Source organism: Rhinopithecus roxellana, chromosome 11, assembly GCF_007565055.1.
Source record: "Rhinopithecus roxellana isolate Shanxi Qingling chromosome 11, ASM756505v1, whole genome shotgun sequence".
NCBI lineage: Eukaryota > Metazoa > Chordata > Mammalia > Primates > Cercopithecidae > Rhinopithecus > Rhinopithecus roxellana.
The window spans coordinates 79,087,663-79,102,011 of record NC_044559.1 but is presented as its reverse complement, the minus strand read 5'-3'; the positions used below and the strand labels follow the sequence as shown (position 1 = coordinate 79,102,011).

At 40.8% G+C, this 14,349-nt stretch overlaps 1 protein-coding gene across 2 annotated transcripts in view; it reads left to right on the top strand.

Moving 5' to 3' along the window:
• Positions 1-14,349, top strand: part of TBC1D12 (TBC1 domain family member 12) — a 149,376-nt gene that overhangs the window by 76,072 nt on the left and 58,955 nt on the right. For both annotated transcript variants that reach the window (XM_010368128.2, XM_030941414.1), the window contains exon 3: positions 1,451-1,566. In XM_010368128.2, the coding sequence (XP_010366430.1) occupies positions 1,451-1,566 (116 nt within the window). The remainder of the gene's footprint in view (positions 1-1,450; positions 1,567-14,349) is intronic.

The following is a 14,349-nucleotide window of genomic DNA, read 5'->3' as shown; positions in this document are numbered from 1 at the left end:
GCTACTCGGGAGGCTGAGGTGGGAGAATCACTTGAACCCGGGAGGCAGAGGTTGCAGTGAGCCGAGATCATGCCACTGCACTCCAGCCTGGGCCACAAGAGTGAAACTCCATCTCAAAAATAAAAAAAGGAAAAACAAGATTATCAAATTTTTAAGAGGTACGAAACTATCAGATCTCATTTTACAATTGCCTGATTGAGTAAGGAGAAATAGGTTTTGAGTTGGAAAGGATGTAACAATAGTATTAAAAGAATTATAGGAAATTGTAGTTAAGCAACTAAGAAGTGAAATATCTGACCACTTTAAGTGCATTTTATTTTCTTCATATAAATCAGGGTCTTATCTTGCCACCAGTGGACTTGCATAGTTCATGAAATCATTGAGTAATATTTGAGAATGTAATGAAAAATATAACTAGTGCCTGGAGATGATCAGATGCTAGCTTAATTTTTTAGAAAGGAAAAAATGTGAGTACTGAAACTTGCAAGCTGGTAAACTTGGTATTGATCTTTGGCAAATTTCTATAAATAAATTTCAGAAGTTTGGGAACATTTGTGAAAGAATACTTGAATAGAGACATTTAAATGTGTTTACCATATATTATATTAAATTAATTTAGGATTATCAGGTTGGATGAATTAGAAGAATACTATAGAAAGTTTCTTTAGTGAAATATTTGACAGTCTGTGGCTACATTTTTGAATAAGATGTGTTAGCAAAGTGTTGTTTAAATTTAGAGTAAGTAGATCTATTTGTGGGCCGGGCGCGGTGGCTCAAGCCTGTAATCCCAGCACTTTGGGAGGCTGAGATGGGCAGATCACGAGGTCAGGAGATCGAGACCATCCTGGCTAACACAGTGAAACCCCGTCTCTACTAAAGAATACAAAAAAAAAACCTAGCCGGGTCAGGTGGCGGGTGCCTGTTGCCTCAGCTACTCGGGAGGCTGAGGCAGGAGAATGGCGTAAACCCGGGAGGCGGAGCTTGCAGTGAGCTGAGATCCAGCCACCTGCACTCCAGCCTGGGCGACAGAGCAAGACTCCGTCTCAAAAAATAAAAATAAAAATATAAATATAAATAAATTAAGAAATAAATAAATTTAGAGTAAGTAGATCTATTTGTAATAGTAGATTGAAATCCAAAACTATCATTATGTTTTGTTTTTAGTAGAGGTGAGGTGTTGTCCCTTGCCCAGGCTGATCTTGAACTCATGAGCTCGAGTAATCCTGCCACCTTGGCCTCCCAAGTGTTGGAATTATAGGCATGAGCTCCCAACTCCCCTCCACCTCCCAAAAAATTTTTTTTATTTTTTGTCTGCTTGATATTTTTACCAAATTATTTTTTGAATTGTATGTATCTCTTATTATAGCATAATACTCTTAATGATACAGATTTAATAATACAAACTATGTTGGAGCAGTTTCTGCATAAGGTATGTTTTAATTTACTCTAGGAATATGAAGCACGAATGGGGAGGACTTGTAAACCACCACCTCAGTCTTCAAGACGCAAGAATTTTGAATTTGAGCCACTTTCTACCACTGCCCTGATTCTTGAGGATCGCCCATCGTAAGTATTTTAGTGATAATTAGTAAAATTGTTTATATTTTAAAGTTAAATTTAGTTTTGTTCACTATTTTAAAAGATAGCGAGAAAGATACTGAGAGAGATACGCAAAGGATTTAATTTTTACAAAATTTAATCCCTGTTGTCTATCCTAAAACTATGTGGGGAGAATATATTTTTCTTGGGTTTTCTGTTTAGAGACAGGGTCTTGCTATGTTGTCCGTGCTGTTCTCAAACTCAAGTGATCCTCCTGCCTCAGTCTCCCCTTCCAGCATTATAGGCACGCACTGCTGGCCTTAGTAGAGAGTATATTGTTGTTGTCTAAGACTTAACACATATTTTCTAGAGGTCTCTGTGAGTTAGTATATGAAACATAATAAACTATTGGCTCTTCATGTCTGTTTCTATTTCAATTCTCTGCTCCTCCATTTTAACGTGATAGGGCAATTATTTTTCCTTTCTTGACATTAAATATGTATTTAAGATGTGCTTGTCTTTGCCTTTTGTACTATGTAACTACTTAGGTAAGCAAAAGTTTTATTAAGGAAGTAAGCATATACTCCAAGAGAGGAGTGGGCTGACCCAGCTGGGAGCCTACTATTAGTATTAAGAATACATTTACTGGGCCGGGTGTGGTGACTGATGCCTGTAATCCCAGCACTTTGGGAGGCCGAGGTGGGTGGATCACAAGGTCAGGAGTTCGAGATCAGCCTGACCAGCCTTGTGAAACCCCGTCTCTACTAAAAATACAAAAAAGTAGCCAGGCATGGTGGCACACGCCTGTGGTCCCAGCTGCTCGGGAGGCTGAGGCAGGAGAATTGCCTGAACCCAACAGGCAGATGTTTCAGTGAGCCGAGATCGTGCCACTGCACTCCGACCTGGACGACAGAGTGAGACTCCATCTCAAAAACAAAACAAAACAAAGAATACGTTTCTTATTTATTTATTTATGTTTGTTTTATTTTGATTTATTTTTAATTTTTTATTTTTGAGACAGAGTTTTGCTCAGTCACCCAGGCTGGAGTACAATGGTACGATCTCAGCTCGCTGCAACTTCTGCCTCCTGGGTTCAAACCATTCCCTTGGCACAGCCTCCTGAGTAGTTGGAATTACAAGCTTGCACTAACATGCCTGGCTAATTTTTCTTTTTGTATTTTTAGTAGAGACAGGGTTTCGCCATGTTGGCCAGGCTGGTCTTGAATTCTTGACCTCAAGTGATCCACCCACCTCAGCTTCCCAAAGTGCTGGGATTACAGGCATTAGCCACCATGCCTAGCCTAAGAATACATTCTTAATGCTCAGCAAAACATCTTAAATTGTTCTTTTCCCATATCTGCCCTTCTCTGTATTTTCCACAGTGCTGCTGTACATCAGAATATTGTCTGATTTATTATTAAACAAAACACATCCTAAAGCAAGACCCGTTGGTTCTTAGCTCTTTTTCTCCTCCTCGGGTTTTCTGGATCTATTATTTTTCTTTTACTAGAATTCTCTCTCTGTCCCTTTCTTTCTTTTTAATTTAATTTGATTTGATTTGTAGAGACGGAGTCTTGCTCTGATATTGAGGCTGGAGTGCAGTGGCACAATTGTAGCTTACTGTAGCCTCAAACTCCTGGCCTCAGACAATCCTGCCACGTCAGCCTCCCTAGTAGCTAGGACTACGTGAGCACACCACTGCACCTGGCTAAAGAATTCTCTCTCTTTCTCTCATTTTTTTTAAATGTAAAAGTTCCTAGCCTTTCTTGCCATTTTCCTGATCTGTACCTTTTTCTACCCATTATCCTGATGAACATAATAAAAGAGTCTGGAGCCAAATAGAAGAGTACAGAATATTTTTTGGACTTTGCAAGAGAAAGCCAGAGCTGTTAAGTATATTATTGTTTTATTCTGGTTACATTCCCTCATACTAAAGAAGTGTGGTCCCAATACTCCTCTTTTAGGATTTGATGAATATGTTTATATTCGTCTTTTCATTGCTTAAAAAAAGCATTTTAGAAACTTAGTTATGAGAACGTGTGAAATTTTATTTCAGACTTGCTGCCAGGGATTAAAATGAACCAGGCCAATTCAAAGATTCCTTTCTTGGTGGAGACATTTATAGGAAAACAAGAATGGTTAGATAAACAAGAAAATAATAACTTGTTAAAGATCTTTAGACTTTGCAACTGTCAGCTGAGTACGTAGATAAGTTCCCAGAAGAGTTTGCTTAAGCTTGTTAAAATTTATCCGAAATGGATTATGCTTTTTACCAGGTATGTTAATTTCTTCCCAGAAAGTGTTTATGAAAGTATCACTTGGCCGGGTGCGGTGGCTCACGCCTGTAATCCCAGCACTTTGGGAGGCCGAGGCGGGTGGATCACAAGGCCGGGAGATCGAAACCATCCTGGCTATAACATGGTGAAACCCCATCTCTAGTAAAAATACAAAACATTAGCTGAGCATAGTGGCGGGTGCCTGTAGTCCCAGCTACTCGGGAGGCTGAGGCAGGAGAATGGCGTGAACCTGGGAGGCGGAGCTTGCAGTGAGCCAAGATAGTGCCACTACACTCCAGCCTGGGCGACAAAGCAAGACTCCATCTAAAAAAAAAAAAGAAAATATCACTCAAAAAGTTCTGTTCTAGATAGTGTTGGGGACAAATCTTTCTTTACACCATACTCTATTTTATATCATATCTGTCTCTTTAGGTTCTGCCTCCATGCCTTTGCTCATGTTATTCCCCTGTCTTGGAAGGCTTTTGTCTTATTTCTACTTCTTACTTACTCAGTCCTTAAGGATTAGGCTTTACCTTTTCTATCAAGTCTTTAGTGATTTCTTCAGCCTTCTGTTGTATCTACTTCTCTTGTACCTTTCTTGTAACACACAAAGAGTTCCTTGAAATAATGTTCAATGAAATTGGCTTGAAATAATATGGTAGACATAATAACATTATGAAAAGAACTGAGTGTACAAAAAGATATAAACAGCTGGAAAATAGTACTTTTATTTTCACTCGAACTATCTGTAGTTATATTATTATAATAAATGTTATAGCTTTTATTCTGTTTCTGTGTGTTTGCTTATCTGTAATATAGAGACTAAATTTGGTCTCTAGTGTTCCAGTCAACACTGAGATGCTGTGGTTAACTAAGAATTTTGTTCACCTTTTTAAATTTGAAGGGGCATTTTTGGTGTGGGGAAGTTATTTATATGACTTATGTAACTAAAACAAACCAACAAAGTGTTTTCATGGTGTTGGAGTGTGAGGGTTTGTAATCACTTACTTACTCTTCTACTTCAACCAGTTGAAAAATAGATAATGGAGAACAGAAGAGAATGAAATTTTCAATTTTATTGAGTATAAAACCAGATGAGGGGAAGAAAACTCTACATGGGAATACCTGGGTACAACCTGAGTACTAAAGTGGAACTTTGTACTTTATCTCCCTCATAATACTCTTCTAGCAGACTTGGGCCAGCTAACATCTGTCTAGTTATAGCCTAAGAAGCTAGAACAGAGATCTGAGTAATCTTAGGTTTCTTCTATTTATGGATGCAGGCAGGTCCAAGAGGCCTGTTCTGTTTTTGTGTCTTATCTACTGGTAATGCCACTACTTCAACAAAGAGGTGGCATCTGGAAGAAGATAGAAATTATTCTACAGCAGGGCTCCCCAAACCCCAGGCCAAAGACTGATTCTGGTTAGGAACTGGGCTGCACAGCAGGAGGTGAGCAGTGAGTGAGTGAGTGAATGAGTGGGTGAGTGAGTGAGTGAGCAAGCGAGCGAAACTTCATCAGTATTTACAGCTGCTCCCCATTACTTGTGTTACTGCTTGAGCTCCATCTCCTGTCGGGTCAGCGGCAGCCTTAGATTCTCATAGGAGCATGAACGCTATTGTGAACTGTGTGTGAGAGGGACCTAGGTTGTGTGGTCCTTATGAGAATCTAATGCATGATGATCTGTCACCTTTTCCCATCACCCCCAGATGGGACTGTCTAGTTGCAGGAAAAGCAGCTCAGGGCTCCCACTGATTCTACATTATGATGAGTTGTATAATTATTACATATTGCAATGTAATAATAATAGAAATAAAATGCACAATAAATGTAATGCACCTGAATCATCCTAAAATCATCCTCCCATCTCAGCCCATGGGAAAATTGTCTTCCATGAAACTGGTCTCTGGTACCATAAAGGTTGGGGACCAGGGGTCTAGACCATCTACAAATTTCACCTTATTAAATAGATGACTAGATCTCCTAAACTGTGCCCAGCAAATCGTTTGCCATGACTTGTAGAAAAGAAACAACAGAGGAGCTAGGCGTGGTGGCTCCCATCTATAATCCCAGCACTTTGGGAGGCCGAAGCAGGAGGATCGCTTGAGGCCAGGAATTCAAGACCAACGTATGCAAAATAGTGATACTCTGTCTCTACCAAAAATAAGCCAGGGTGTGGTGGTACATACCTATAGTCCTAGCCTACTTGGGAGGATTTCCTGAGCCCAGTAGTTTGAGGTTACAGTGAGCTGTGATTGCACCACTGTACTCCAGCCTGGGTGACAGAATGAGATCCTGTCTCAAAAAAAATGAAGAGATGACAGAGATTGCAGTTGCAAAAGGGATTAAGCTTCACACCAGCAGCATTTCATCTTATGTGAAGAGAAGGATCAGGCCTATTTCGTGGAAGCCAGTAGGTGGTTAGAAATCTTAAAGGCAGGATTTGTAGTTAAACTGGAAATGTAGGCCAGACGTGCTGGCTCACGCCTGTAATCCCAGCACTTGGGGAGGCCGAGGCAGGGGCAGATCATGAGTTTAAAAGATCGAGACCATCCTGGCCAACATGGTGAAACCCCATCTCTACTAAAATACAAAAATTAGCTGGGCGTGGTGGCGTGCACCTGTAGTCCCAGCTATTCAGGAGGCAGAGATAGGAAAATCGCTTGAACCCGAGAGGTGGAGGTTGCAGTGAGCAGAGATTGTGCCACTGCACTCCAGCCTGGTGACAGAGCGAGACTCTGTCTCAAAAAAAAAAAAACAAAAAAAACTGGAAATGTGATTTAAATTAAGCTGTTTCTCGAATGGTAAAATGAAAGTTTCTTTTTTTTTTTTTTTTCTTTTTTGAGACGGAGTCTCGCTCTGTCACCTGGGCTGGAGTGCAGTGGCCAGATCTCAGCTCACTGCAAGCTCCGCCTCCCGGGTTTACGCCATTCTCCTGCCTCAGCCTCCGAGTAGCTGGGACTACAGGCGCCCGCCACCTCGCCCGGCTAGTTTTTTGTAGTTTTTAGTAGAGACGGGGTTTCACCGTGTTAGCCAGGATGGTCGCGATCTCCTGACCTCGTGATCCGCCCGTCTCGGCCTCCCAAAGTGCTGGGATTACAGGCTTGAGCCACCGTGCCCGGCCAAAATGAAAGTTTCTAAAGGTAAATGAAGTACAGCTATCAATCAAACAATTTTCTGTATCTTAAGGGCTCTGAGTCCAGTCAGAAAAACAAATCAACGTAGTAATTTCAAATAGAGGAACTTTAATAGAGGAATTCATTGCAAGGTTGTTAAAAGGACTAGAAAAGCAAAAGAAGGGAATATAGGTTCAAAAGATTAATAATTCCAGAAAGGTATGTACTGCTCTGGGATGTAGAAGCAAAAGAAAAAAAAGTAATATTACCCAGAGTCCAGTATCACTGTTTACCGGAAAACTAGATTTATATTTAGCTTCTATTTTTTCATGTGGTCTTATTTTCTTTACAGTAAATGAAGTTTTTTTGCAAGTATTAACATAATGAAAAGGGATATTGTAATTATTTTGCATGGAACTATATGGAATCCATCATTGCTTTTATCTTCACATCCTTTGTAATTCTAGGAAGCACTTTATCTGAAATTTAGGAACAGTTAAATCCATTATTCTTTTACAGAAATCCAGAGAGGCAAGCAGAGTAGCTTATAAAAGGAAATAAGAGAGACTTAAGGCTAGGATTTTGGAGTTAATAGTTGGTCTTATGACTTAGGTAGAAAGCAGCTTTGGACAGAATCGATTTGCAAGATTTAAGGCAGTTAGTATGTGCAGGCAATATTAGGAATTATAAGATTCAGTGGATCTGGATGTGAGGACTAAACTCCATGGATTTTAAATGTGGTTAGAGTTTGTGATGGCTTTTGACCTTTAGAGCATCATCATTGATTAATTGGTATATGATTAAGTAGTTACATTCAACTACACATAAGAGATTCCCCAAATAGTAGCCTAAATACACAAGAATTTAAGTGTGTAAGTAGCCCAAATTAAGTAGTTCCACACTAGTATGGTGGCTCCATGTATCAAAGACAAGGGTTGATATCTTTCACCATATTCAGAAGAAACTTTATTTTCATGCTGACCTTATGCTAACCACAGAATGGGCTTGGGGACCCACTGGACCCACAGTAAGACAGACTTGAGCTAAAACTCCACTAATCGCCTGACCTCTACATACCTCGACTTTGACTCTGGACTGTGGTAACATTTTGGGTCTCTTGCAATTAGTGTCAGATCAGAGCCGATATCCAGTAGTCCCTGAACGATCTGATTGTTTTCTTTTACCTAATGAATAGTTACCCAGTAAAAGGCCCCTTTGGGGAAGGCTGGGAGAAAGATTAATGGTGTAAAATGTTGGTAGTGTACTGGAGTCCTCTCAAGGGGATCCATCATCTTCTGCATTCAAAGGATTCTGGGTCTGTAAACTGGCTCAAGTCTGGGGAGTGATTGAGGGGCTGTTAGTCTTCATGATTCAGGATAGACTTTATTCTCTTGACCTAGCACTTTTCTGCTTATATAGATCAACTAAGAATGTAGTAGGTTTCTTTTTTTCACTTCTAGCAACATCGTATCAACTAGCCAACACAATAGGTTTGTGCAAGTCATACTACTCTGATTGCTACTTTGACTCTGCTGTTCATTATGGTAATTATGCTCACCTTGCTTTGGTGGTTGAGTGCTGCCACTTGGTCCCTGCCACCCCAGGATTCAGTTATTCCCATTGCATTTAGGTTTCCCAGTTCAGTGACCACAGTTCCCACTGGAAGGTCTGACTTACAAAAAAGTAATCACAGAGTTCAAGGATGCTGGGGCTCCCATCACAATTTTATTTCTTACAATTGCAGTGAAAAATATGTCATCTGTGCCTGTAATCCTCGCACTTTGGGAGGCCGAGGCGGGCGGATCATGAGGTCAGGAGATCCAGACCATCCTGTCTAACACAGTGAAACCCTGTCTCTACTAAAAATACAAAAAATTAGCCGGGCATGGTGGCGGGCGCCTGTAGTCCCAGCTACTCGGGAGGCTGAGGCAGGAGAATGGTGTGAACCTGGGAGGCAGAGCTTGCAGTGAGCTGAGATCGCGCCACTGCACTCCAGCCTGGGCGACAGAGCGAGAATGTGTCTCAAAAAAAAGGGAAAAATATGTCATCTCTGGGGTACAATGGCTCAGGAGTGTAATCCTAGCACTTTGGGAGGCCAAGATGGGAGGATCACTTGAGCCCAGGAATTTGAGACCATCTGGGAAACATAGGGAGCTGCTGTCTCCATGAAAATTTTTTTAAATTAAAAATAAATTTTAAAAAGAGACAAGTATGTTTTCTGGATCCTTCCTGTATAGATGAGTGGGTTTTAAATGACAAACCTGTTCTGACATTCCCATCTCCCTAAGCCTTTGAATTCTTTCCTCTACGTTAAACCAAAGCAGGTCTGACATTTCCACCTGACTTCAATGTGGGCCACCTTTTGGTCCATGCTTTAGCCAATCAGCCAACCAAACTATTAGAGCCCCCTTTCTTTTTTTTTTTTTTTTTTTGAGACAGAGTCTCACTCTGTCACCCAGGCTGGGGTGCAGTGGCCGGATCTCAGCTCACTGCAAGCTCCGCCTCCCGGGTTTACGCCATTTTCCTGCCTCAGCCTCCCGAGTAGCTGGGACTACAGGCACCCGCCACCTCGCCCGGCTAGTTTTTTGTATTTTTAGTAGAGACGGGGTTTCACCGTGTTAGCCCGGATGGTCTCGATCTCCTGACCTCGTGATCCGCCCGTCTCGGCCTCCCAAAGTGCTGGGATTACAGGCTTGAGCCACCGCGCCCAGCCTAAGCCCCCTTTCTAATTCTCTGGGCTGTAGCATTAAGTACAGCATCTCTGCTTAGTGAGCCCATATAAATGTATCCTGATCCAGCTTTATCTTACATCAGTCCTTGTTCTTTCCACCATTATCTTATACTCTCAGTGTCCATTCCCATACTTGTTCCTCAGATTTCTATGTGTATAAATTAAAAAACTCAAATAGTTCTTTTGGAGTATATTATGCCTCCTCATGGGTCTAACTTTGTAACTCACCTTTAGGAGCCTGCTGAGTCCTGAGTTTAGTTATAGGCCTAGAAGCAAAAGGGTAGTAAGGCTAGGTCCTGATGAGAATCATCATTGTCTTGCAGGGCAACTGCCTCAGGGAAGGCGATTACCATTTCTTTAGGCAATGCAGGATTGATCACCTTCAGATGGTGTGGAGAGGCCTCTTCTACTGGCAAAGAAAATTCAGCAGAGTTTAGAAGCTCAGTGTCCCCAGCTTCATTGAGGTCTTCCCATGTATACCTATTTCAACTTTGAGGATCCCATTATTTCCCAAACATTGCCCTCACTTTAACAGTAGACTCCTTGCGAGGCTGGGAGTTCAAATTTGTTGTAGTTCAGCCAGTCATAGAATGAGATTCTGTATTTGATTTTCAGCAGTTGCAACCTGCTACTGTAGGAGATGAGGGTCCTCGAGATAGAAGCTTTTAGTCATTTATGTGGTTCTTAAGGTGGGAATTCAAATCTCTGAGTTCATCCTTTTCTTTTTCCACTTTGTCTAATGACATTAGGAGCAACCAGCCAATCTTATTAAATTTTTTAGTTTTCCAAATATGTTCAAAAGTAACATGTACATCGTCACCCAGCTTCTTACTTCTTATTAGTGGTTGATTAGGAGTATCCAGTGAGGATATTTTGCTAATCTCTGTTGCTAGGTTACATACCATGGACTACCAGTGCTCTCTTTACTACTGCAAATTTCCGTGTGGTATCATTTTTCTTCTGCCTGAAGAAGATTCTTTTAACGTTTCTTATTGTATTAATACTAGTCCATTGGCAGTGATTTTTTTTTTCTTTTGAGTGCTTTTAAGAATTTTTCTATCTCTGATATTCCTCAATTTGATTATGATATGCTTTCTTATTTTTTTTTCATATTCCTTCTCTTTCGGGTTTGTTAGACCTAATGTATCTTTGCATTTGCGTTTATAGTTTTCTATAAACTTTAGGAAACGTTTAGCCTTTGTTTCTTCTTCTGTTTTTTTGTTTTGCCCCCACCCACCTTTCTTCTGAGATGCCTAAATATATGTTGCTTGATAGTGTCCATGTCCCATAGCTCATTTAGATGCTCTCACTCTCTCCCTCCCTTCCTTTTTTTTGGGGGGGGGGGTCTTTCTCTCTGTGTATTTCATTTTCTGTAGTTTTTCTATTGTATTTTCAAGTTCACTGAATTTTTTTCTTCTGCAGTGTGTACTCTGCTGTCAGTCCCATCGCTCTATCTTGTGTGTTTTTCATTTTAGAAATTGTATTTTTCATTTGTTACATTTTTATTTGGGTCTTGTTTCCCTTCTCTCTATGTTCATACTCGCTTCTGCCTATATAAAAAACAATATATATAAACTTACATTGCCCAGAACCAGTAGAAGAATCAACAATCTGTGGCAGCTATAGCCTTACAAAATGTATTTCTTTAGTGATAAGAGTTGAGGCTGGACACAGTGGCTCATGCCTGTAATCCCCACACTTTGGGAGGCTGATGTGGGTGAATCACTTGAGTCCAGAAGTTCAAGACCAGTCTGGGCAACACACAGCAAAACCTTGTCTCTACTCTCTCTATATATAATTAGCCAGATGTGGTGGCACACAACTGTATTCCCAGCTACTTGGGAGGCTGAGGTGGGAGGATTGCTTGAGTCTGAGACGCAGAGGTTATAGTGAGCCATGATTACGCCACTGCACTCCAGTCTGGGCAGCAGAGCCAGACCCTGTCTCAAAAAAAAAAAAGACTTGAAAGCCAAAATTGCTTCTTCATCCGCAGGCTGCAGAATGAATGTTGTGTTGGCAGGCATGAAAACAACATTCATCTTTTTGTACATCTCCATCAGAGCTCTTTGGTAACTAGGTGCATCGTTAATAAGCAGTATTGCTTTGAAAGGAATCTTTTTTTTTTTTTTTTCTGAGCAGTGGGACTCATCAATAGTCTTAAAATATTCATTTAACCGTGCTGTAAACAGATGTCCTGTCATCCAGGCTTTATTGAGCACAAGTAGAGTAGATTTAGAATTATTCTTAAGGGCCCTAGGATTTTCAGGATGGTCCATGAGCATTGGCTTCAACTTAAAGTCACCAGTTACATTAGCCCCTAAGAAGAGAGTCAGCCTGTCCTTTGAAGCAGGCATTGATTTCTCTCTTGCTTGGAAAGTCCTTGATGGCATCTTTTTGCAGTAGAAGGCTGTTTTGTCTACATTGAAAATCTGTTGTTTAGAGTAGCCACCTTCATCAGTGATCTTAGCATATCTTCTAGATAACTTGCTACAGCTTTTCCGTCAGCACTTGCAGCTTCATCTTGTACTTCTATGTATGTAAACAGTTTTTTTTTTTTTTTTTTTTTTTTGAGACGGAGTCTCACTCTGTTGCCCGGGCTGGAGTGCAGTGGCCGGATCTCAGCTCACTGCAAGCTCCGCCTCCTGGATTTACGCCATTCTCCTGCCTCAGCCTCCCGAGTAGCTGGGACTACAGGCGCCTGCCACCTCGCCCGGCTAGTTTTTTGTATTTTTTAGTAGAGATGGGGTTTCACCGTGTTAGCCAAGATGGTGTCGATCTCCTGACCTCGTGATCCGCCCATCTCGGCCTCCCAAAGTGCTAGGATTACAGGTTTGAGCCACCGCGCCTGGCCCAGTCTTTTTCTTAAACTTCATTAACTAATCTCTGCTAGATTCCAGCTTTTCTTCTGTAACTTCTTCACCTCTCTCACCTTTCATAGAATTGAAGAGAGTTAGGGCCTTGCTTTGGCTTACGCAAATGTTGTGACTGGTTTGGTCTTCTATCTAGACCACTCACACTTTCTCAGCAATAAGGCTGTTTTGCTTTCTTATCATTTGTGTGTTCATTGATTAGCACTTTTAATTTCCTTCAAGAATTTTTCCATTATATTCTCCACTTGCCTAACTGGCTGAAGAGGCCAACCTTTTGGCCTATCTTGGCTTTTTTTTAAATTTCATTTTTATTTTTTGTGGGTACATAGTAGATACATATATTTATGGGATAAATGAGATACTTTGATACAGGTGTGCAAGTGCGTAATAATCACATCATTGTAAATGTGGTACCCATCCCCTTGAACATTTATTCTTTGTGTAATAAGCAATCCAATTATAATCTTTTAGTTATTTTTATTTTCTCGTGTTTCTTTTTGTTTTCCAAATTTTATGTTAGGTTCCAGGGTACATGTGAAGGTTTATTACATAGGTAAACTTATGTCATGGGGGTTTGTTGTACAGATTATTTTATCACCCAGGAATTAAGCCCAGTATCCAATAGTTATCTTTTCTACTCCTCTCCCTCCTCCCACCCTTCCACCCTTAAGTAGACCCCAGTATCTGTTGTTTCCTTCTTTGTGTTCAGAAGTTCTCATCATTTAGCTGTCACTTATAAGTGAGAACATGTGGTATTTGGTTTTCTGTTCCTGCATTAGTTTGTGGAAGATAATAGCCTCTGGCTCCATCAATGGTTCCCGTTTTCGTTCCCGCAAAAGACATGATTTTGTTCTTTTTTATGGCTACAGGGTTATTTTTAAATGTACAATTACACTATTATTGACTATAGTCACCCTGATATACTGTCAAATACTAGGTCTTATTCATTCTTACTGTATTTTTTTTTTTTTTAAGACGGAGTTTCGCTCTTGTTGCCCACCCAGGCTGGGGTGTAATGGAGCGATTTCGGCTCACTGCAACCTTTGCCTCCCAGGTTCAAGCAATTCTGCTGCCTCAGCCTCCCGAGTAGCTGGGATTATAGGCATGCACTACCACGTTCAGCTGATTTTGTATTTTTAGTAGAGATGGGGTTTCTCCATGTTGGTCATACTGTTTGTGAACTCCCAACCTCAGTGATCTGCCTGCCTCAGCCTCCCAAAGTGCTGGGATTACAGGCATGAGTCACAGTGCCTGGCCCATTCTTTCTATTTTTAAAAATCTATTAACCATCCCCACTTTCTCCCTGCCCCACTACTATCCTTCCCAGCCTTAGGTAACCATGTTTCTACTCTCTATCTCGGTGATTTCAATGTTTTAATTTTTAGCTCTACAAATAAGTGAGAAAATGTGATATTTTTCTGTGCCTGGCTATTTACTTAACATCGTGATTTCCATTTCTATCCATATTGTTGCAAGTGACAGGATCTCATTCCTTTTTGAGGATGAATAATACTCCATTGTCTATGTGAACCACATATTCTTTTTTTTTTTTTTTTTTTTTTTGAGTCAGAGTCTCACTCTGACTTCCAGGCTGGAGTATAGTGTACAGTGGCACGATCTTGGCTCACTGCAGCCTCCACCTCCCGTGAACCACATTTTCTTTACCCACTCGTCTGTTGATGGACACAGGTTGCTTCCAAATCTTGGCTACTGTGAATAGTGCTGCAATAAAAACATGGGAGTGCAGTGCAGATATTTCTTTGATATTCTGATTGCCTTTCTTTTGGGTATATACCTAGCAGTGGGATTGCTGGATCA